This window comes from Cyprinus carpio, chromosome A21, assembly GCF_018340385.1.
Source record: "Cyprinus carpio isolate SPL01 chromosome A21, ASM1834038v1, whole genome shotgun sequence".
Lineage (NCBI taxonomy): Eukaryota > Metazoa > Chordata > Actinopteri > Cypriniformes > Cyprinidae > Cyprinus > Cyprinus carpio.
The window spans coordinates 20905188-20930623 of NC_056592.1; the positions used below are offsets into that span (position 1 = coordinate 20905188).

The window sequence follows — 25436 nt, forward strand, 5'->3', positions numbered from 1 at the left end:
CAACAACAACAACAATAATAATAATAATAATAATAGAAACAAATAAAATAATTCAGTTGTTAAGTTTTTAATAAATGCAACGACAAAAATGGCCAATTTTTAAATGAATTAAAAAAAAAATGTTGGTTAGATGAAGGAATGATTGTAGGTATGTTATTTGCTCTATTAATAATTCTAAATACTATATTATCCAGATTGTTTAGATTATTAGAATGCACATTAGCTTATTTTTCATCAAACGGTTAAACTTTACAACAGTACTTCAAAATTTGGTCTGATTTTTGCATTTTTCTGAACAAACACGGCAGACAGGCCAAATGAAAATGTAAATCCACTGTCTGCCAGCAGGTGGCGCTTATGGAACAGCAGTAACCGCTGTAAACAAAGCAGTGCTGCGCTTATAAACACACTGCTTTATTAGGCAGAATATGGAGGGATGATGAAAAGGAAATGGCATCAAAACTTTTCTGAAGGCAGTTGGTTCCCTTCAGAGATACAGTCATACTTTAATTCATATCATTTTCACCTGTCACTGCATTCCACCATAGTTTCACACAAAACAAAACGCTGCGCCTGCGTGAGACTGCTGCTAACTTTGCTTAATGCTGTATTTACTTTGAGTTTTTCCAACTCGCAGTAATCAAATATACAGTTTTATTGATACTTAAAATATTAAATGGTAATACTAACTTTTGGGAATTGTATCATGCTTTTCATTAAACTGTTACAGTTTCTTCCCTATTTGAAAACCTCAAACTACAGTGAGCTCAGTGAGTAGGCTTTGGGTTGGACATTTTTTCTGGGAGCTGGCAACAGCTGCATTTAACATGTGCATTAATAGAGTGCTTGTCCGTCATAACAGCTTCCAGTCTGCTCTTCTAAATATATAATATGACTGCAGAGATTTGCTCCCATTTAGCACATCAAGGACTGATGCTGGGTTGATGTGGTTTGACTTGATGATGGCAAAAACCAAAAGTGTTCCACACCAGACTCAGTAAACCATTTCTTAATGGATCGCACTTTGTGCACGAGGCTGTTGTCATCCCAGAACAGAAAAGGAACTCCTTAAACTGTTGTCACAAATTGGGAAAATAATGTAATTGTATACTGTTTCTACACAAAATGAAAGTGTGGAGCTTTATGATGAGTACAATAGCAATCACATTTGTGATTATCTTTTTATCATGTGTATTATCTTTTCCGGAGCTATCTGGCATTTATGTGAATGCAACTACAGAATACGGGAAAGCTCTGGTTGTATGAAAGAAGAAAATCATGCAATGCCAGAACAGTTACTGGAACAACTTTTTGGGAAATTCAGTAAAATATAGCGTAACGGGGCTAAAGGCACAACTTAACACACATACAAAACTGACATGTATCGATGTTTGATGCAAAAATATGAAAAAACTAACCACATGCCCACAGGTCTACAGCTTTTCCATAGGGGTCTTTCCGTAAGACTTCAGGGGACAGGTAACCAGGAGTGCCAGCAAACCCTGATATGAAGAAGAAAAAACCATTCATAACCTTTATTTCAGCCTGTATTTAAGAGACTGAAAATAAGCTACATGAAAAAAGAAAATGTAAAGAGATAATTACATTACATTTGAACAGAATTCACAGATAGACTATTATAATAACAACTTAAGTCTCCAGTCACTGGTCACTAATAAAACTATTCACATATAAATACAGTAAAGTCTAAGATTGTGAATCTATATACAAATATTAGTTGCCTTCTTAGACTTTTGCGACAGCAGCGGTGTCTCTTCTTGCTCTGTAAACATCATGAGTGTACATCTGTTCAACTGCTCGCTAATGCAAATATCTAATCAGCCAATCACATCAACTCCTTGCATGAAGGCATGTAGGAATGGATAATACGATTTGCTGAAGCTCAACCTGAACATCAGAATGAGGAAGAAGAGTGATTTAAGTGACTTAAGGATGTTGGTGCCAGACGGTCTGGTTTGAGTATTTCAGAAACTGCTAATCTTTTCACACATAAACCATCTCTAGGGTCTGAAAAAGAGAAGATATCCAGTGAGAGGCAGTTCTGTGGGCGAAAATGCCTTGTTGATGTTTCAAGCTGATAGAAAGGCAACATTAACTCAAATAACCACTCTTTAGGTATGAAAAGGAGCATCTCTGAATGCACATCATATCAAACCTTGAAGCAGATGGACTACAGCAGAAGAAGACCACACCAGGTGCCGCTCCTGTCAGCTAAGAGCAGGAAACTGAGGCTACATTTCACACAAGCTTACCAAAACTGGACAATAGAAGATTGGAAAAAGGTTGCCTGGTCTGATGAGTCTTGATTTCTGCTGCAACTTTCGGATGGTAGGGTCAGAATTTGTCATAAACGACATAAAAGGATGGATCCATCCTGTCTTGTATCAACGGATCAGGCTGCTGGTGCTCGTGTAATGGTGAGAGGGGTATTTCCTTGATGCCAAATGAGTATGGTTTAAATGCCACAGTTTACCTGAGCAATGTTGCTGACCATGTCCATCCCTTTATGACTACAGTGTACCCATCTTCTGATGGGTACTTCCAGCAGGACAATGCACCATGTCACAAAACTCAAAACATCTCAAACAGGTTTCTTGAACATGACAATGAGTTCACTATACTCAAATGGTTTCCACAGTCACCCGATCTCAGTCCAAAAGAGCACTTTTGGGATGTAATGGAACGGGAGATTTGCACCATGGATGTGCAAGGGACAAATCTGCAGCAATTGTGCGATGTTATCATGTCAATATGGACCAAAATCTCTAAGGAATGTTTCCAGCACCTTGCTGAATCTACTGTATTCCAGTTCTGAAGGCAAAAGAGGGTCCAACAAGGAAAACTCCTCTTGATAAAAAGCCCCGAATTATGTAATGTTATGCCTCACTTTCAGGCAAATGTTTCTGAGCCACATAAAATTAGTCGTCTTATGTGCACAGACGTGGGCAGAGTAACCAAATACTGAACTCAAATACAAGTACAAGTGCTTATTAGAAATAAGTACACAAGTAGAAGAAAAAGTAATGATGATAATAATTACTTGAGTAACAGTATAAAAAGGATCACTTGAAGACTACTTAGGTAGTTCTGTAGATCTGATTCAGAACATGTAAGGTAATGAAGGTGAAGTCAATTAAGCATATATTACATAAGGAATGTTTTGTCTCCATTATGTGCGAAAGAGTGTGAGGCGTGTTAAAATGCATAAATTTTAAAATCAGAACCAAAATAGGTGTAAAAGCACTGCATTTCATATACTATGAAATCCCTTAATCCGTACTCATACCTAAACTTAACAGCTACCTTACTAACTATTAATAGACAGCAAATTAGGAGTTTATTGAGCCAAAAGTTAGTAATTAGTGAAAATTGGTTCCCAAACTAAAGCGTGACCCTTAATATTATGTGAAGATATCTTTTGAGCGTTAATCTATGTTTTTGCAATTCTATATCAATAATATTTGGTGGTATAATAAATGGGTCATTACCAAACCAAGCCTGTTGGTCCCCTTCAACCTCAATGGCAAGGCCAAAGTCTGCTAACTTCACAGCTGCACCTTTGGATTTCGAAGCCAGAAGCAGGTTCTCTGGCTAGAAACATGGTAACAAACAAGACAAAAAAGGAGAAAGATTCACGGATAAAGTGCTAATGAACATTTAATTTGTTTTTTCCTCCAACATGTCACAACATACAAATATTGGAGTGGTATTTCACTAAAGTTAATTGTTCAAAATACAACTGAAATGTACATTTTGAAATTACTTGTAGACCCCACATAAGCGGAAACACCCATTACATATGTGGAAAATGTGTGGAAAATTAAAACCAGTGCACAAGTTTGTATAATCAAGTGCAAACAAGTAGAACATCTTTAATACTTTATACAAACCAAATATAAACTAGTTCAGTTGATTGTGCCATGCCCATTCTCAGGTTAATTTGGTAAATTGTGTTGCCTCTTTTTTTATTAGACGTTATTAGATGCAGCTTTCGATACTATCGATTATGTTATCTTAATTGTACATCTCAGGCAGTGCACTGGCATTCAGATCTTGGTCCTAAGTGTTCCCCCTTTATTTACAACATTGAACGTTTTCACTTAGGATTAGGAACTACTCATTATCAGCTGTCCACATCAGAGGTGGGGTGCCCCAAGGCTCGGTTTTAGGACCTGTTGTATTCTTTTTATTTATGCTGTAATTTGAGACAATTTGAAAAAATGTGAAGCATAGTGATAATTTTTCGTTTAATCCCTTTTTGACCATTTGGCTGATATTGGTTAGCTAATAGCTTTCTCCAACTAAATGAGGATGAGCAGTTATTTTCGGTTAAAGCGTATGTTGTAACACTGATGTATAATTTTGGGTCTCTGAAGTGGTAAGTACTCCAATGTTAAAAATATACATGTCATTTTTGTCATTCGGTGCTTTATTTTTTTTTTCAAAATCTCAAAACTGAAACATGTCCTTCCTTTTAACAGTTTGGAGAAAATTATACGTGCTTTAATTTCATCCTATCTGAACTACTAAAGTGCACTGTACTTGAGCAGCTTTTAACAAATACCACAAAGCCACCTGTGCTGGCCTTTCTTAACACTAACTACAGATGATCTCTTGTAGTTTCGAATGAACACATGAAAGATGTGCATATAAGAATCCCAGTATCCTTTTATCTTTTTTTTTTTTTTTTTGCAAGATTCTGCAAGTTTGTTTATTTTATTTTTTTACTGCAAATTCATTTGAATTGGTACTATACAAATACTATTGTATTAAATAAGTAATTGTTTTTAAACCCCATTTCATAAAAAAAATAATCCTTGCTACAGAGTCCCCCAATCTGCAGTATTGATGCTTCATTCTACACTCAGAGTTCAAATGTTTTTGAATTAATTTTGCATCTATTCTCATTTCATGGAGTTTTTTCTATAGTATTTTGAGCTGCTGAATTAGCATGAGTTGTATCGCAAAAAATAATACTCTATGCCAAAACTCTGCCACTTGTGGGCTTTCATCGTGTAGCTCTCTCCCAGTTTGAATGTGGTAACCTGTTATTAAGGACATTAAAAAGTGCTGCTCACACAGTACATGTAAAATAGGCTAAAATATTTAAGATGGAATGAATACTCTTTTAGCTAAAAAATAACAGCCTAGTGCATTTCTTCCTAGGGCAAGCTGTGAGCATTTGAAATCTTGGATATTTCAGCAATGCATAATATATATATATATATATATATATATATATATATATATATATATATATATATATATATATATATATATATATATATATATATATATATATTATGATAAGTGTGTGATGTAGCTATAACTGAAAGTTTGAGAGTTTTGAAGCAAGTGTTCTGTCTGGGGGCCACAAAGAGATGAGAGTGCTAATGACAGTTACGATTCTAATGAAATACCTTTAAGTCTCTGTGCACGACGCCCATCTGATGGCAATGAAGTACTGCCTCCAAAATCTGCTGGATGCAATGCTTCATGGGGGAAAAAAACAAACAAACAACAACAACAAAAAAAAAAACATTGGAATATACTGGCCACACAAGATTTCAACACATGACACAGAATTTCAACACATTTTAACATGTCAGTTGAATGCATTCCATTTTATTCCCTTTGCTTGCTGCAGAATAATAATAATAATGATAATAATAATAATAAAAACTATTTTCTGCATCACTAAAGTGAATGTTATGCAGTCTGATTAAAATTAAAAATGACAGTTTTGCCTAATTTTAGCAAAATTTGTGAGATCTGGCTCTTGTCAAGGCATAGAGACTTAACTTTGGACTATTTAAGTTAGTTTGCTTTTATGTATTTGCATATTGTCCATTATTTGTGTAATGCTTTTATACATACAGTCCATTTGTGTTGTGCTGATAGCCCACCTACCTGGCATCTGCTTCGCTGTAATATTCCCTGGCAACAATGTCTTCAAACAGCTCACCACCCGTTACTCTGAACCACACGAATGAGCAAGAATGAGCAAGTAATGGCACAAGTTAAAGTATTAACTGACTTGAGACAGCAGTCTATTTATGGGAGTTTCTTCAACTGTAGGCACTTCCTTCTCAGTGAACTTTTCACTTTCCCCTCTCTCACTAGTTGGTTTAATTTAAGTGTCAGAAGAAGAAATTATAGTATTATAAATAAAAAAATTTAATTTGAGTGTCAGTAGAATTTAATGTGTCTTTGTTACATATATTACATGTATTTACTATAGTATTAACAGTAAATTGTGTAATTCCAAGACTAAAACAAACTCTCAACCTGTAGAAAGCATTTGTTAATGAATATTACTCAGTACTTATGTGTAATTAAACTGTAGCAAGGACATGTTAAAATAAAGTGTCACCAGAAGCTGAAATCTATTAGTTCTAATAAAAATCCCTTGGAGGCTAAAATGCTTGAAGTTGAAGAGACACCCTTATACCTCTTTTCAACATCTAGCAATTTTAAGAAGACAATGAAGGTGTCATACAATAGGTACTATAATTATTTCAATATGAAGAAAGATATCTATTGTATCCACCCACGCTATTGCACAAAAATTACCCTTTATTACCATTTCCCTCACAAAACCTGACATTAGCAGAGGAAAGCAAAAGTTTTTATCCATTTCTAAAACAAATCATGTTTTTCACTCACCTTTGTTAACCTACAGCAGTATTTCAGTTCATGGTTTGTACAGTATTATAGTACAGTACTGTAAGTTGCTTTTTATTTGGTATGGATGGTCAGAGAAACTTACAAGTCAAAGATGAGGTAATGGTGACCTTCCTCTGAGATGCTGTCATGCAGCCGCACTGGTGAAGGATTGCCAGTTGTGGTTTGGATGGAGAAGAAACAAAGAGATAACATGATCATTAAATAATTTTTGTTTCGTTATTGTTTTCTTACATTTACAGTCCATTGCCTTGCAATTATACACTTTAATTGTTTCTGGGAATGTTCTTCCCAACAGATTTGCTACAAACTTTTTTCCCAAAATGTTTCAAATAAGAGCACAGATTCACCTCTGAACTGAGAACAGAGATTTAAGCTTTAAGTTTTTTTTAAAGGAAAAAAAAAAAAATAGCAAAATCAATTTTATTAATTTAATAGATTATCAGATATGTATCAAAGACCATTTCCGCCATTGAATAAACAAATCTCACAGTTCTTTTTTTCCTCGCAATTGTGAGTTTATTTCTCAAAATTCTGACTTTTTCGTCGCATTTGTTAGATAAAAACTCTCAACTGCGCGTTATAAAATCCAGTTCTTATGACTTTATATTTCTAAGAATTGTGTTTATTTTCTCACAATTCCAAGTATATATCATGCAATTCCGAGAAAATAAGTCTGAATTGTAAGATATAAACTCAGAATTATGAGAAAAAAGTCAGAATTGTGAGATAAAAAGTCACAAATACCTTTATTTATTTATCTTTTCTTTTTTTTATTCTGTGGTGGAAACAGGCTTTAATAGATATGGGCTGAAAAAAGTGTATGTTTCTTAAGAGAGGGAAGGTTCCCCATATCCACCACGGCTGCTACACCCATTGCAGCTGTTTCCCTACACATTCATCCACTGAAAATGGTGGAATATCATCAGATCACATTGTCATGGAGACTAGATTTCACTCTATTCACTCAAGTCAGCAAGTAGCCAGTATTACCATGGCAACTGCATAGCTACGCTCTAGCAACCATTCAGAGCACACTAGCAACCGCATAACATGACCCAGCTACAATATATCTCAGCAACCGAACATCATAGAGGCATGCAGTGCATCCAAAATTGTGTACTGTCTGAGTAGGTACTACATTTGAATTTGAATTTACTTCGCAACCATTAAAAAAATTATGTTCTATATAGTATGAATTTGGGATGTGTAAATGAAATTCAGCTCGACTACATGCGGCATGTTGTTGTCAGTTGCATCTCTTCACTGCCATTCATACAGTAAATCCTTTCCAATGGCCTCATGGGATAGTAAAGCGTCCATCAAATGAGAACTTCAGAATCCGGGAGGAAGAAGTAGTCATCCGGGTACTTTTTGCTATTTTTCAAATAATATGAATTCAGACATACTACTCGCCTCACATATTGTTTTTCGTTTACTATATAGTAGGGAAGTATGCGATTTCCGGTGCAGGGATGGGGCTTGTCTTGTTTAATGTTACTGAGACCCATGCACAAATGTTACATTCACAATAAAAAGAGGGAAAATGAGGTTGTGACATTGTGGAAGCAAACACAACTCACAATTTCTTCAGAAAATGTACTGTATCTATCTAGTTGTTGTTATTATTATCCCACTACTTCTGCATTACAATATATGGCAGTCCATTTAAATGTGTGGTAAACGGAAGGCACATTGATTAAAGAGGGTTTCTTTGAACTCGATCAATTTTAGTGTCAAATGTGATGTTGATGTTGTTGATGCTACTACAGCACATTGTTATTTTCTTTCTAGAGAATTCCTCAGATTGTCAACAGTTTAGGCTCAAAAATGAATATGGTTCAGACCATGCTGACCAAAAGCTATCAAAAGCTTTTTGATATACCAAACAGGGCTACGCTTCCCAAAAGCATTGATAGCCAGCTTACTAAAACTGTAGTTCAAAAGAACAGCATCACAAACTTACAAGGTTGGAGCTACATCTTTTGACCTGTGATTAGAATCACAGTTTCTTGATAGTAAAACATTTGGACTTACAAAGATCATGCTCTTGGGCTCGGTGAGCAAACTAACATGCAGTACAATCTATATCGTTCATTACATTTGAATATACTGTACATATATTTAAATACGTATCTCTATATCTACATTTAACTCGGAGTATGATATAAGAGGGAACCTTCAATGAATCAAACATTAAATAAAGCAAAATGACAGGGTACAAAAAATAATGAAGTAGTCATCGGGTGCCATGTTCAATAAAGCAGCATATTAGAGGTATTGAATCGATAAATTAACATAAGTTATTACTTCACCACCTGAGTGTGGCGTCATTGGCGATCATCTTTATGGTTTCAGGAAACAGATGTGACTAGTTGGTTAGTTTCTCCAACGATGCATCATACTATGGTTTATCAGTTAGTTACATTCAAACACACCCTGGTTTTGTATATCACCTCAATTACTAGATGGTGAGCACATCAAACCAAGTTTGGCAAGACTTTGGCATATTGAAACTTGGTCATACCCAGAGGGCACCTGAGCCATTTGAGGCTAGTGAAATGAAACCAGAAAAATTGCTTATAATGTCTAAAGAGTTTGGCCTTAAATAATATGACTAGTCACCAGATTGCTTTGTTCCTTAATGACAGCTATATTTATAATTAACTTTATATAAAACTTTATAAAAAGTTCACCTCATTTAGATAGCTAAGTAAACATTTGTGTGTGTGTGTGTGTGTGTGCGGTGAACTTACCAATATTGGAGTGCTTCAGCAGTCTGCAGATCCTAGCCTCCCTGTCCAGCTTCTGGTGATCTAGAATATATATAATAACAGATTTTTCAAAATCCAAGATGGTACATCAAACAGCTATTTTTTTTACTATGCTGTGAAAAAAAGTTCATCCCATCAAAATGCAGTTTCTTAATTTTAAAAGTTAAATTTTTGGAGCACTGACCACAAGGCTATGGCCTTTACCAATGTCAATATAAAAGGTAAAATAAGTTAAGAAATGACAGTTGAAATGTCCATTTTGTAGTGATCTCAGCTTAAATGATCAGAAATTATTGTTAAAAATCACCAAGTGCACACCTGTATTTATTTTAATAATTCCACTAGTAGTGTAGAAATGACATACTTCACCACTTCCACTATGACATATTTCACTTCAAAGCCACTTCTAAGCTTTAAAATCCATATCACACACTATATAAAATGTTTGCTATCCAACACCAACATCAAGAACATCTTAACATCTTAAATGCAACACAGGTTTCTACATTATCGGCAACATTTCTTTGACTCAATTTATTCATAACAATGACGCTAAAAATTCAGGATTGTTGCCTATAGCCATTAGTTGGCAGGGCCTTCTCAAGATACGAATGCTTACACACAAACACACTTCAAACATGCAAGATTTGAAGTGTGAAAAATAAAAATAAATGGAATCATAAAAATATTCAGAAATATTCACTTTGATTAGTTTGCTCAAGCATGTTGCCAATTAATGTGTACTTTCGAAATACTTTGCTTATGCCAAATAAAATGTGATTTTCAGTAATGGAGATCTGCCAGCAACAGCACATTCTTAGGGCATGCAGTTCACAGATCTTATGCATTAAATCACACGTGGCCAAAAAACCAATAAGAATGCAGAGCACTAATGACAAAATAATAACAACACAGTGCAGGCACCAGGGCTGTTGTGGATCCACTGACCTAATTTACGTTTACAGTTACATAGTTTAAATGTTTTATAATGTAAGCTCTATGTAACACCTCAAATGACAAGGGAAATTATAGTAATGTTAATAATAATTAGCCAGTCTGCGAACTCATTCTCCCAAATGGCTTGGGTATTGCAGAGCATTCACAGCTTATATGCAGAATAAGAAGGCCCCAGGTTCAGACGTTTCTGTGTCGAGTTCTACAAAACATTCTCCTCACAAATGACCTTACTGCTTATTATCATGTTTAATTATTTTTATGAACAGAATCAGAATTGCCATCAAGCCTCACAGAGGCTCTCATTACACTTTTCCTGAAGCCAGGCGAAGATGAACTAGATTGTAGCTCCTTAGACCTATTTCTCTATTAAATGTCAAAAATATATATTTTTAAATCTATCAAATACAACATGTAATAGAGTTTTATTTTGTTTTGGCCCAAATTTTAATTCCTGGATTCGCTCACTGTATTCTTCCACATCTGCAGTCATGAATAAAACATGGAGGATGTCCCGTAAGCCCTTTGCTATTCATTGTAGACACCAAGCTTCTGTCATCAGAATGTCAAAGTATATTATGGGAATAAACAGGATGCATGCGGAGTACAGTGTTTCTTCGTATGCCTTTTACAATATTTACCTGACCCATCATCTCGTGTCTGAAGTTTTCAAGCTATAAACTTGACTTTCAAATAGCATTTGTTTCTCATTATGATCTATGAGCTTGCTTGTTTACAACTAGGAAAGAACCTGTCTAATATTATGCATTTTTTTTCTAGAAAGTGTTTGTTTCAGTATCAAAATATGCAGTTGAAGGACAAAACGTTTCATGAGATCTGCTCATTTTTTTACAGTGCCATATATAATCACAAAAGGATTTCAGAAGATAATTTTTAAGTCGTGTTATATCTTTCCTTGGGCATCAGAATCACCACCAGAATCATATAACGGCCTATTCTTAAAATGTCCAAAAATAATAATACAGTACTGAAGTATTTAATTTAACTTCAAGTCTGCAGTGTTTTGGCCGTGGCATCATTTGTGTGTGCCAGTCTGTAGGGAGTCTGTGCAGCGCATATGGCTGTGCGTTTTCCTTTAACTGGCTCTGTTTTAAGAGCTCTGTGCTTACCAAATTGCATTTAACAAGCTCCGTTGTGGATGCTGTGGCTCAGCTTAGCAAGTTGTTCACACTTTGTTCACAGATGACTTACACTGGGAATGTGTACAAACATCCTTTGTATGTTGTGCTCACTAGAATTTGGCCAAGCAATCTAAATGACCACCAGGACTACGTAATGTCACATTTAACCACTCAAACTCTCTCTTAGAATTTAACAGGCTGAATGTTTTTTCAAATGACATTTAGCACCAGTATACAGTATTGTTACGTCAGTACAAACTTCTACAGGGCATTGTTCATCATCGCTCACTGACACACCATGACACTTTCTTTCCCACTGGCAGACTATTTGTATTCAGAAAGCACTGAATCATATAATTATGTTGGTAATGATAAAACATAGTTGGTGAATGCTTTTGGGAAACGCACCCCTGAATAGTTTGGGTCAACATGAGATTAGATATTAACCCTGGACAAGGTGACCTTGTATCATATTTTTATTAGGGTAAGTGACCCTTAAAGTCCAGGACACACAAAGACTGTCAGCAGTCGGTCATCAGAGAGCGTCTGTCTTCATGATGTGTACCACATGTTGGTTCTTGTGCAGGGTTGCCAGGTTTTCACATCAAAACCCACCCAATCGCTACTCAAAACTAGCCCAGTCGTGTTTTAAGGGGGATCCTCTGGTAAAAATCACATTCTGGTGAGGTAAAATACACATTTTTTTGGGGTTCCCCTTGTAAAATTCACATTTTAGGGGCTAAATATCACATTATTGGGGTTGCTTAAACCTGCGGACATAAAAAACAACCTGCGGTAACAGTGTTAAAGTAACCAAATTCCACAGGAAAACCGCGGACTTGGCAACACTGTTCTCGTGTGAGAACTCTGATTGGATGTTCCGTTTAATGAATGAGTCAGTGCGGGAGAATTAAAGCGAAAGTGATGAAAACGACCGAGTAAGTCAAGACAGAACAGACAGAAGGCTGTTCTAATGTTCCATTATCTCACCGGAGCGTTCCCACACGTGAATATTTTCATAACAACATCAGCCACTTAAAATGAAGAAAGTTATCAACATAACTGATATACAAAATGGTAAGCAAGTGCTATTTTGTTTACATTTCGTATATCTCGTATATCCTTGTTTTGGCTTCTTCCTTTGAATGACGAATATACTGTACACTATAGCTGTACACATATTTCCTTACACGCAGGTGCAGAATGCACGTGCTAGTTTGCAATCAGCTGTAGTCTGTGCGGTGTGTTCAAGTCCTGATGTTTGGTCCAGACGCAACCGACAAGAGACAACAACACCTTCGGCTTTCGGCACTGGTAGTTCTTTGAAATCGGCTTGGCGTGTCCAGGCCTTAACACTTTTCTTAGCATTGATGAAATTTTCCGGCAATCCATATTTTCTCTGTTATGTGGTGGGGGGCGCAATTACACATCTTCTGGAATAGTAAAGAATTTCCAGATCCAAAAACATGTAAAGAAGAAGCCGAAACAAGAGATAGAAGAATTTCTTATGCACATGTAAGCTAACGCAAGCATTAAACAACATCAAAACTGCCTAACGTTACGGATCCAGGATATGAAACATTGATCCAGGAAGTGGTATAGGACTGTGTAAGATTACTTTGAAAGATTTGCAAAAATGAACAAAAATGCTGGCACTGGCTAGCCACTTTTTTAAATAAAAGCTGGTAGGGAAACAAGTGTAAGTTAATAAGCCTGGGGAAATAAGGAGTTAATAAGCCCACAATACAATATATATTAATACGATAGAAGTCTACTTGTTCTTTTAATTTGAAATTCAAAAAAGAAAGAAAGCATAAGAAAAATGAATTGTTTCACAGCAAATGTACTGTATGCATGCATGTTTGTTACAGTTATTTTACTTTTTATTTGGATTTGATCGAATAAGTGGGATTTCCAGTTATTTGGAAGTGGATGATTGTAGCTTACAGTACTGTTCAAACTTATCAGTTTAGGTAAAACCATAATATTAATGCTTAGATTAATAATACCAACTTTTTGGAATACTATTCTGATATCTCTACTCTGGAGACCAAACTTTGATTTGGGTGGGCTTGTTAAGGTCATTTCCTCTCATTTTGATGCACTCTAAGAGCGCTGAAATCCCAGCTTTCAGTCGGCCCACTCATTTGGATGATGCACAAATGCAAAACTCTCTGGAGGATTAAATTTAGCTATCCTTTTGAGGCTGTTTGTTCGTCAAACGCTTCTGACACAATCTAATGGTTTTCAATAAATAACACATAAATCAGAGCAACAAAGTAACTTTTGTATGTTCAGAAACTGCAAAACTGTAGCATCATCAGCATATTTACATTTCTTAAAGGCATTTACACATTACAGAACCTTGACTAAAAGCATACAAGAAAAATTCAGAACAATGATATTTAGTTCATATTTAGTTATTGTGGCTTAAGTAGCTTGGGGGTGGGGGTGGGGGTTCCTACTATTTCATGCATTCTGAGTTATTTACACTGATCTAGAATTGGATTCTCATGCTAATCATGGCCAAAGTTTTAAAAAATGAGTTAGATGTATGACAGTATTTCTGTGCCAAATACACACCTTCCTGTTTACTGTCAACAGTTTGATGCAACATAATCAGTGTAGACGGTGTCTTTTGATTACAATGGGCTCTATTTGCTTTTGACATGATGTGACAGTAGACAGAGAGTTATAATAGTTAGAATCCTTTCCAGCATATACTTTTTTGACTCAGCTCCATTCTGTTGCCTATAATATACATTTTAAATAGTTTGGTAACACTTTATTAAAAAAAACAAAAACAATTCTCATTATCATCTTGACTATTTATAATATAGTACTTATAAAGCACGTTTTGTCTTATTCTGCATGACCATATTTTAGAACTCTTAATCCTACCACATACCTAAACTTAACAACTACCTTACTAACTATTAATAAGCAGCAAATTATTCATTTACTGAGGCAAAAGTCATAGTTAATAGTAAGTGTCACGGTTTGCTACGGTGTGGGAACACGGAGTGAGGAACGAGGAGACCAGGGGTACACAACAAAGGAATTTATTCATATCGCGGGAATCACACGTAGAACAAGGAGTTGACAAACAATACCAGACCAACCAACAGGGAGCAGGACACTCTTTAAATACTCAGACAATAGGGACTAATGATTAGACACACCTGGGATCAATGGAACAACATAGGAAACACCTGGAATCAAATTAATAATCAACATAATCAGGACAGGAACAAATGGGGAGCTGGGATAAGGAGAAAATGGGGAAAGAGTATGAAATAATGCTAGGATCAGGGTGGTGTGTTCTCATTCCAAAACATCCAAAGGTGGAGGGGGGTGGGGTGCTCTGGAGGTCCCTCAGGACAGACACGAGACACTGGGCCTCCAGAGTAGTGACCGTTCGGGGCGCCATAGTGGATCGAGAACTCGGGAGGCCATGGCGGAGCAGCCTTCAAGGCCACAGCCCCAGCCCCCGCCTCTACGGCTGGAGCCCTACTACCCAGGACCAGGCTTAACTCAGGACCAGGAGCCCTTCCTGGGCTATACTCGGGAACAGGAGCCCTTTCTGGGCTATACTTGGGAACAAGAGCCCTTCCTGGGCTAAACTGGGGATCAGGAGCCCTTAATGGGCCGAACTGGGGATCAGGGTAGCGCTTGCGTGGTGCTGGCACTGGAGGGTGCTCTGGAGGAGCAGGCACAGCAAAGCGCTTTCGAGGAGTTGGCACTGGAGTGAGTTTTGGGGCTAGAGCTGACACTGGAGTGAGCTCTGGGGCTGGAGCTGACACTGGAGCGAGCTCTGGGCTGAAGCTGACACTGGAGGACACTTACGAGGAGCGGGCACTGGAGGGCACTCTGGAAGGCGCTTACAAGGAGCGTGCACTGTGGCTGGAACCAACACTTGGGCCACATGAACGCTTGTCGGGCTTGCCATATTAATGTCCGGTGGGCTTGCTGCATTAACATCCGACGGGCTTGCAACATTAACGTCTGGCTGACTTGACTCAGGAACAGCCAGCTGACTTAGACGAGCCACGGCCGGCGGAGGGCTTGACTTAACCACGGACGGCAGGCTGGTTCTGGCTCTGGGCAGGGCGCTCTCCAGACACTGGAGTATTCCTTCCTTCCAGCTTAGTCCCATGGTGTCTGGGAGATCAACGGGGTGATGGGTGACGGGGATATTTTTGCCATATGCACATAAACTGACAGTCACCACTGATAAGCTACTACTAAAAGTTGTCGAAACTTAGTTTTCTGTAAAGTTGCTTTGCAACGATTTGTATCATAAAAAGCGCTACACAAATATACTTGAATTGAATTTATGGTGGCGTCATCGAGGGCCGTAGCCGCGGCGAGCCTGCAGAACTCCACCAGCGGGAGATCTCGGTGAGCTAGGGGCGATGAAACAAGTGGCAGTTTCCATAGCCGCGGGAAAAAAAACAGGAAACAAAAAAAACTTTAGAACGAAACAAAACAAAAAAAAAAAACTCAGGGAGTAGGTATGCCGTTTACTTTCTGTTTTTGGTCCGGTATTTTGTAACGGTTTGCTACGGTGTGGGAACACAGAGCAAGGAATGAGGAGACCAGGAGTACACAACCAAGGAATTTATTTATATCGCGGGAATCACACTTAGCACAAGGAGTTGACATAAACAATAGCGGACCAACCAACAGGGAACCGAACACTCTTTAAATACTCAGACAATAGGGACTAATGATTAGACACACCTGGGATCAATGGAACAACATAGGAAACACCTGGAATCAAATTAATAATCAACATAATCAGGACAGGAACAAATGGGGAGCAAAACACAACCAAAACTCAGAACAGAGTCTGACATTTAGTTAACAGTGAGAACTTTTAGAATAAAGAATAAAGTGTGACTAATAGTTCTCAGTCACTTGAAAATAAATTTGCTATCTATCTATAACCTCTCAAAATTACACGATCAGTTAAATGCAATATTTCCACTGATCCTCTATCAGAGAGAAAGTTAGCATACGTAAATAACAGAATAACCTACAAGTACAAAAATCGGTTACACCTAATTTTGAATTTAGACATTCTACTAACTGTAAGTAACTTTGCATCTATCTCTTATTAGAGTACCAGTAGACTGTTGGGTTAGGGTTTGGAGAATGAGTTGACATGTACTTGGCAAATTAATTATAGTCAGTAGGCTGTGTGTTGGGAACCATCAAAATAATAAGCAGATAGATTACTAATACTCTAATGACTGCTAGTTGACATGGAGTTGCAGAGTTACCTATAGTTAGTTGAGTATCCAAAGTGAACTATCAAAATAAAGTGTTACACAAAAATATTTTAGACTTGATTGCCATATGTTGTACAGTCTCATGATCATACCATTACAATAGGCTGTCTCAAATCCATCCATTATCTGAGCCGCTTGTCCTATGCAGAGTTGTGCTATCTTGGACCAAAGGCAAAAAATAAAAAAAAAATAAAAAAAAAATAAACACCCTTAATGGGTGACCAGTCCATAACATCTGGGATTCAAACCTGAAAGTCAGAAAACATTTAAGCACAGATCATTGATAAAATTAGAGCAAGGAGTTTTTAGAATAGAACATTTAGAATAAGAAGTGGCTCATCTCAGGAAAACCAGCACCCCAGTGATCCATTTTCCATTTGTAGCAACCTCGTCAGAGAATGAAGGGACACCATCAAATATGCCAGTTGCTTCCAATATTAGACCCCCATTAACCTAGAATTTCCTTGTTTTGGTTCTGCTAGGGAGACAATCAATGTTCATTGAGAAATGTGAATATTTCCTCACTCGCTGCCAATTGCCAGACACTCAGTGTTCCATAACCATATCCATAACTGGGTAGGGACATTCATGGTAGCATTCCTTCCAACCGGCTGCCCTTCAAAAGTAGAAGTTATTACTGACTGAAAGCCACGATACAGAGTCCTGATCAATGTTTAAGAGACTTTGTCCATGACCACAGAGCATTGTGTCTAAAACAGAAAGACAATCTACTAAAAGAGAAAGCAACCCTTCATTTGCAGGAAGATCAGGAACATGAATGAAATGCGAAGCAAGACTATTAAGGCCGGGACACACCGAGCCGACGCCCAGCCGTGGCCAACATTGGGCTGACGGCGAGCGACGGTCGGGCTAGTTTGTTTGGTGTGTTCCACTTATTGGCTCTCCTCGTACTCACGTTGGCAGCAGTTTGCCCGATTCAACATGTTGTATCGGCGTCTGGGCCATCGGCAAGAATGAGAGCTCTGATTGGATGTTCAGTTTAGCGAACGAGTCAGTGGCCGAGAATTAAAGCGAAAGTGATGAAAACAAGCACTTAAATGTAGGCTGTACAGACAGAAGGCTGATTAAATGTTACGTGAACTTTCCCAATCATTCTAATACCAACCTGTCCTCCAACTAATACGCTCGTATAGGTCGTTTGTCCAAATCCCTGAAATACGACCCATCAGAGCGTATACTACAATTGCGCCCCTATCGGCAAAAGGTTGTTTTCATATTAATGTTTTGTACTCTTTTATTTGCACTGTGATTTGCGTTTCGTGTAGCTCAGTTGGTAGATTATTGCGTTATCCCTTGATATGCAATCATGCTATCATGGGTTCGATCCCAGACAACGGACGTGCATGTAAAGTGTATATGCTCAATAAATCATAATTTAGCATGATTTCTGTGAGGGTTAGGTTTAGGGGGTGGGGTTAGGTGTGGTCATTCGAACGAATAAGCCACCTAGTAAAATATGTACGAATTACTGTGAGATCGGTGTAAAAAGTCCACACATTGCATTTAAATAAACGTGCGTTTTGATTGGTCATGACGTTATACGTCATTTCATGACGACAGACGCAACGCGATACTGTCATTATTTTTACGCCCGCTAGAGGCCGCTTAACTTTAAAACGTAAATATAGGTCGTAATAAGGTGCTTGCACCTATATGGTCGTTTTTTGTTGGAGGACAGGCTCCTTTTGAATGACGAATATATACTATTGATAGCTGCTGATATAGACAGTTAATTCATCTCACGCATGCGCTGAAAGCACGTGTTAGTTTGCCGTCAGCTGTAGTCTGTGCTGTGTGTTCGAGCACAGCTTTTTGGTCTGAAGCTGCCGACGTGAGGCGACAACACCATCGGCTTTCGTCGCTGCTAGTTCTTTGAAGTCAGCTTGGTGTGTCCTGGCCTTTAGACTGAAGTTAACAAGCTCAAAGCCCATGAAAAATAGACTGTATTCCGCCACATAGATTTTTGTGGCCTCATAAGGAACATGCTTAACATCTAGCTGTCATCCAGGCCAAAAGTATGTTTGGATTATGAGTGGCATGGGTTAATAAGGACATTCGAGAGCCATGCTCAAACAGATGATCAGTGTTAAAGAGCATGTTACTCCTTATGCCTTCAGAAACATGAGAGGAGTTAAATTATTTAACCTCCAAATGTTTTGCTGTTGTCTGGGCAGTTGAGAAAGGGCATCATTATCTTGAGGGAGTACCTTTTGTGATGTATACTGACCATGCAGCACTGTTACGGGTTTTTAATGCACCAAAGACTTCTTGACTCATTAGATGGACCCTGAGGTTATAGGATTTCAGGTCATTGTTCAATACAGAAAATGAAGAATGACTGGTAAGTTTAGGGTTGGGTTTTGTGTATTTTCCAACATGATAGAGCATCAACCTTTTAGTGACACTCCATGGACATTTGAATTCTGAACCGCAGCAATACGTGCCTGACGCAATGTAAAAAAAACAACAACACAGCATTGTGTACTTGTACCAACTTAATAAAAATGTGGCCATGGTCAATTATTGAACACATGTTTTAGCGCCACTCACGGGACACTTCACTTTGAAACTGCCACGGAAATCGGTGTTGCAGAAACTTCACCACAAGCACATATTTCCAATGAGCCTGGGTTGGCCTGGTTTATTTGCAGCTGGCATTTGTTTTGTTTATTTTAAAGTGACTTTTCCAGTCCATTTTTTAACCATTTTAACATTCTTAAAAATACATACTGAGTGACTTATACAATCTTTTTCATTGAATACACTTATTTGTTCAGATAGAGTTGACATTTTAAACATTTTTGTTTCCTTAAATTTATTTTAACATTGAATAAAGCATATTATCAGTACTTGAAAATATCATTGTCAGTTTATATGTTGTTGTTCCAGCCGCGACATCGCAGAAATAGACACCATTTCTAAAATAGAGTCCCTTGTCGCTCGCCGAATGTCTCTGCTGGTTAGGACAAAACCTTATCGTGTGTGCAGGATGCAGTGTTAAAGTTAAGAAATGGACATGGCGATAGAAGGGTGGTTGGGTTTTCTCTGTAGCACCTCTTGTGACTAAGTTTTACTTAGTCCCCGAACTCAGTACTGTATATTGTTCTCATCAAGCTAGACAACTGAATTACAGTCAATAACTTTGCCTGACAAGTTGACCATTTTGAATTTAATGTGGATTTTTTTTTTTTTTTTTCATGCTTTGAATTTTACACACTAGGTAAAATATTCTTTTTTTTTTGCTCCTGCCTTCTCTTCCACAGATGATACACAAACTATTTTAATGACTAAAATCTGAAATAAGACATTTGTCTTGAGTGGTGTGGTAACCATAAGCAGAATAAAGACTCTGGACCTTTAAATTATTCAAGGAGTCAATTATTCTTCTTTATGTCTTTGCATTTAAATAAAAATAAAAATAAAAAAACACCCAAAGGTTTTCAGTAACATTTTCTTCTGACACATATGTACTGCTAACCACATTTATTCATGTAGCCTATGCTTTCTAATAAGGGTGCATTACAAATAAGGAATGCAACAAAGTGATTCATTTAAGGAGGCAGCAACTTGACACCAGCTATAATGAAAAGTTCCAAGATTATTCAGGCTAGAATAGAGATGAAAGTAAGACAATTTAACTTTTTAAATATAAATATAATAATTTGATGTGTGTGTGCACTTTGGGTGGGTTAAATGCAGAGCACGAATTCTGAGTATGGGTCACCATACTTGACTGTATGTCATGTCACATCACATGTGTGGTTTGGATTTGTTGAATGTATGTCATGTTTTGTCACTTTGAATGATTTTTGAAGTTTTTTAGGATCTTTTGAAGTTTGCTGTAGTTTTTGTGTGTTTTGACAGAGACCCAGCTTTCTGACACTTTTTCCGACATGTGCACCAAAAAACCTTATTTACTTGATTCATGATGCCATGCACACCAGGGCCTGAATTTAGTTTTTGGGAAAACTTTGATTTCAGACTATGAATTAAACTAAAAATAAACAGTCAGTAATAGAATTAGTACAAATAAATGACAGGCAATAGCTCAAATAAATACAATAGCTAGATACAAATAAAATGAACGGTGCTTTAAATCTTTCAGGTAGATCTAACAGTAATAATCAGGTACAAAAGTACAGAAATGTATTCAACTTCATAATAAGTTGTGCAGTTTAACTAATTGCACAGAAATCAGTCTCTCAGAGAGCGTGTGAGTACTGTATTGCTTGTATTGAGTTCTCTTTCAGGTCTTCTTTCGCTTGAATGTTTCAATTGTCAAGACTTAAAAACACATGGAAATTCTACATTCCGTCATCTGTCCCGATCGTCTTTCACGCTGAAATGTTTGTGGGAATTTCCTGCGTTATAAGCGCAGAACCTGCAGGAATGAGTAGCCTACATTTCCCCACAATAATCCCACACCGAAATTCAGTTCTGGCAAATTGCAGTAGTGCTTTCTTATGTCAGTCAGTGGGGTCCTCATGGATTTCTCATACCACATAACTCCCTTTCTTTGAAGCTGTCATACCTTGTATCTGACGGGCATCTTGAATCTGGTGGAAGCTGACAGAAGTGCTTTCTCCACCATTCAAACAATCCTTCAACGCAGTCTTCTATCAAGTTTTTTTATGTGGCTAAGTCCAGTGCTGTTGGCTACAACACCATGGGCCATAAATGTCTTGCTAACTTTACGTATGGTGGAAAGAGAAACACTGATGTCCCTTGAAATGCACTTGTAGCGATGAGATTGTCCGTGCTTGGCTATAATCTTGTGCATGACCTCAGATAGTTCTATGCTTTTCTTTCTTTTGTTCATGCTCATTGTAACACAAACAGGAGAATGAGTCATTTTCTCTATTCAAAATGGTTGAATGCATGATTATTATACTGCAATCACTTTCATCTCGCCATAAGAAGGTTCAGTTGCAAAGTAAATAAATAAATAAATACAAATTCTTGCATGAAATCTAATTATTTTTTAACTATCTCTAGAAGGTGTCAGTAATTTTGACCATGCCAGATTTCTCTGTGGAATTAGCATTTTGCTTTGTTCAACTGCACACATACATATATGGATAACAAATTCAGTTTTTATTCCAACATTTTTTGGAAGAAATTGTGTATTATTTGAAAAAAAAAAGTGCAAGGATGCCAATATCTTTTAGCCACCGCTGCCATGTACTTTCCCTCTTCTGGAAATCTCACATTATTTTCTTACCAAATGTTACTTCCTCTGTTTTCACACACACAGAAACCGATCTATTAGAATAGAATAGAATAGAATAGAATAGAATAGAATAGAATAGAATAGAATAGAATGTCTTCTCTTAAAATGTGCATTACTTTTTTTATTTTATTTTTTTTACTAATTTTATTACTGCATTATGAAGTAATACATATACATGTAATGTGTTTGAATTGGTCGGCTGTTGGAGACTGATAGAAAAACTCTTAGCTGCGATGATGGATCGCATGCACACTGCATTGTCTAAAAACCCATTAAAACAACAATGCAAGTACAGTAGCTACTATTTGAAGCATATAACATGATGTGTGCTTGGCAACATGGTGTAGGAGGTGTGCGGCTGCCTTCAGGGTATATCACTGCCTCCTACTGCTCTACTTGACTTTCAGCTTTTACAGTATCAGCTTCCAGGAAAAAAGCCTTCCTTTTTCAGCTATGACAATCATACGACAATCACCATTTATAAGGAAATTTCTTAAAAAAACAAAAACAAAAAAAAAGAAGATGAAGAAGATAAATGCATGTATAGTAATCCAGGAACTTCAGTCAATCATAATTCAATTATATATATATATATATATATATATACCATCCAGTTGTGTTATTCGCAACTTACTTTACAGTCACAATAAGTAATGAAACAGCATTTAGACCCTGTTGCCAAAACAACAATTTTCTAACATTCACTATGATTAAACTGATGAAAAATTAAAAAAAAATCAGCCTCATCCCTGACAGTTCCTGCTTATATAATCTAACATGTCAGATGTTAATAATGGCATGACGGCTGTATTTGGGCAATGTATTTGGGTTTAATACTGAGTTTGCACTTGACCTCAACACAGCATTCACTAGTCGTCATAAGTGTATGTCATTTCTAAAAGTGCCCACGTATTTGTCACAAATGAGAGTAAGTGATTGTTATAAGGTAAAAATAATGTAAAAAAAAAAATTTTTTTTTTTTGTCTTTTATAGACTTATTAGTGACTGCATGAAGATTACCTTGAGGTAATTCCTGTCTCACATGAGATACATAGCTATACATATTTCCTGATAATACGAAATAAGCCTACAGACAAAACCTACAGATCATCTATAGACTGGCAATAAATCAACTATAAATTGAGTCCACTGCTGATCTTCTGTCGTTCCTAATGATTGCTTACAATCCCGAACTTTGATGTTGTTATAGTATTTGAACTGTTTGTTGGACTGATCCATGTACCTACCCCGAGTAGACAGCTTCTTGGTGTTGATGATCTTAGCAGCATACTCTTGCCCTGAGAGAACTTTCACACATCTCCGCACCACAGAAAAGGCTCCCCTAAAAATCAGAAGAACATGGAAGCAATGTCTGTATGTTGAACATTTAGTGTAGCATTGCACTGTGAATGTAAACTTCAAGAAAAAGACGCAGGTTTACCTGCTAGGCAAGCAGTAATATATTGGATTATGCAATATTTCAATGTCTGAATTGGATTGCCACCCACAAATGCAATTATGTAAGCAGTTTGACTGCCCACAGAAAAAGACGTGTGTGTATGTGTGTGTGTGTGTGTGTGTTTGTGTGTGTGTTCGGTATGAGGGTGTGTGTGGGAGTAGAGCAGTGGGCACAAGGCCAGATGGAGTTGAAGACCCATCTCTGTAGAGGTGTTACATGCTCTCAAATCAAGAAAACAAGTATACAGTGCACTCGCTCAGGAAAAAAAAATGCTGTAGTACAGAGTGGGTGGATGGAAAGAGGGAAGCAAGCAGATTTTTTGTACTTGTGCCTCAACATTTCACAGCATTGTTACTGGCACTATATGCATCAACGTACAGGTATCTAAATTACACTCACAATGTTCATGAATGTAATTATAAGCTGGCTCATTTCATTGTATTGTACTGTAAGGTGTCTTGCGATGCATATACTATATATATATATATATATATATATATATATATATATATATATATATATACACACACACACACACACACACACACACACACACACACACACACATATATATATATATATATATATATATATATATATATATATATATATATAATGTATCTTCTTACAGCAAATTTGGCAAAATACATTTGGGTTGTTGTCTGCAAACTAAGCTATGACTACATTTAAATTACAACATGATTGTGCTAACACTCAACATTGTAACATTTTTTTTATTTTTTTATCGCTCTGAAAGCATGAGATTGTTTTAATGCACCGTTAATGGCATAATGTTGGAAAGACTCTTCAGATCTCGCCACTGAACTTTTAAGTAATTTCCTCTGTGGATCTCCTCCACCCAGTATCTGCTTGTTATATAATGCAAGATGCATTATGTGCATTCTCAAGTTAGTACATACTGATCATTTCTACACATTCTGATTCCAGTGATTTCACAATATGCTACATTCAGACCAACCGCTACCAGATTTGCCTCGCACCCAGTTTCACATGAAACTCAAAGTGGATTTGTGGTTCTGTCCATCAGGGATTTTTTCCAGCTACGTTGTTCTTTAATGCACAAGCTGTCTGACAGTTAACACTCTTAACATGAGCTGATATGTTAAAAAAGCATTGCACTGGAATGAAAATAACATCTCGGGCCATTGTGCAGCTCAAACATACCTTCACATCGATTCAAAGAAATGCAGCTATTAGAACTTACTTTCCCAGTTCCTCAAACAGCTGGTATTCCTCTGTGAAGCGCGTGCAGGTGATGGTTGCCATTCTGGAAGTGTGTGCGTTTCCTGCGTCTGATGAGAGTGTTGTGAGGTGAAGCGTTAGAAACGTCAGTCAGGAGGGACAGAAGCGTGACCAAACGCCTGCTCCGGAGATCGTTTTCTATATCGGAAAAGTGGAAGTGGAATGAGGAAAAAAAGGATAGATCTTTTTGTGGCTGCCTGCGACTGGCTGCTGTCCTCCATACACAGCCCTCGTTACCATGGCAGCCGCATCCTCCTCCTCTCCTCACATGCTCACACACATGAAGCCATGCAGACAGTAAAACACACCCACACACCTTCAGTGTGCATCACACTGTTACTTCACAGCAGTCTGCATATACTGTATGAAGAGATGTCAAAAATAGCTATTTTAAATACTCTCGGATAAAATGATGCCTACAGTACTTCTTTATATTTGCATTCAGTTGAAATCAATTCATTCAAATCTAAGCATTGCAGCGTATCTTTTTTAAATATTGGGATGGCCTTCTATTGCTATTAGTAGAAATTCCTTTGTACATGGATTTAATGATGTCTGTCTTTTTCTCTATATTAATGGGAATAATAGAGAAGA

At 37.3% G+C, this 25436-nt stretch overlaps 1 protein-coding gene across 1 annotated transcript in view; it reads right to left on the reverse strand.

Moving 5' to 3' along the window:
- The window catches only part of LOC109061043 (calcium/calmodulin-dependent protein kinase type II subunit alpha), a 48704-nt gene extending 23601 nt beyond the window's left edge, over nucleotides 1–25103 (reverse strand). The window contains 8 exon segments of the mRNA XM_042711280.1: nucleotides 1419–1502; nucleotides 3510–3612; nucleotides 5442–5513; nucleotides 5928–5997; nucleotides 6791–6845; nucleotides 9462–9521; nucleotides 23368–23462; nucleotides 24805–25103. Of these exon segments, the coding sequence (XP_042567214.1) occupies nucleotides 1419–1502; nucleotides 3510–3612; nucleotides 5442–5513; nucleotides 5928–5997; nucleotides 6791–6845; nucleotides 9462–9521; nucleotides 23368–23462; nucleotides 24805–24866 (601 nt within the window). The 5' untranslated portion in view covers nucleotides 24867–25103.
- Between the last annotated feature and the right edge of the window lie 333 nt (nucleotides 25104–25436).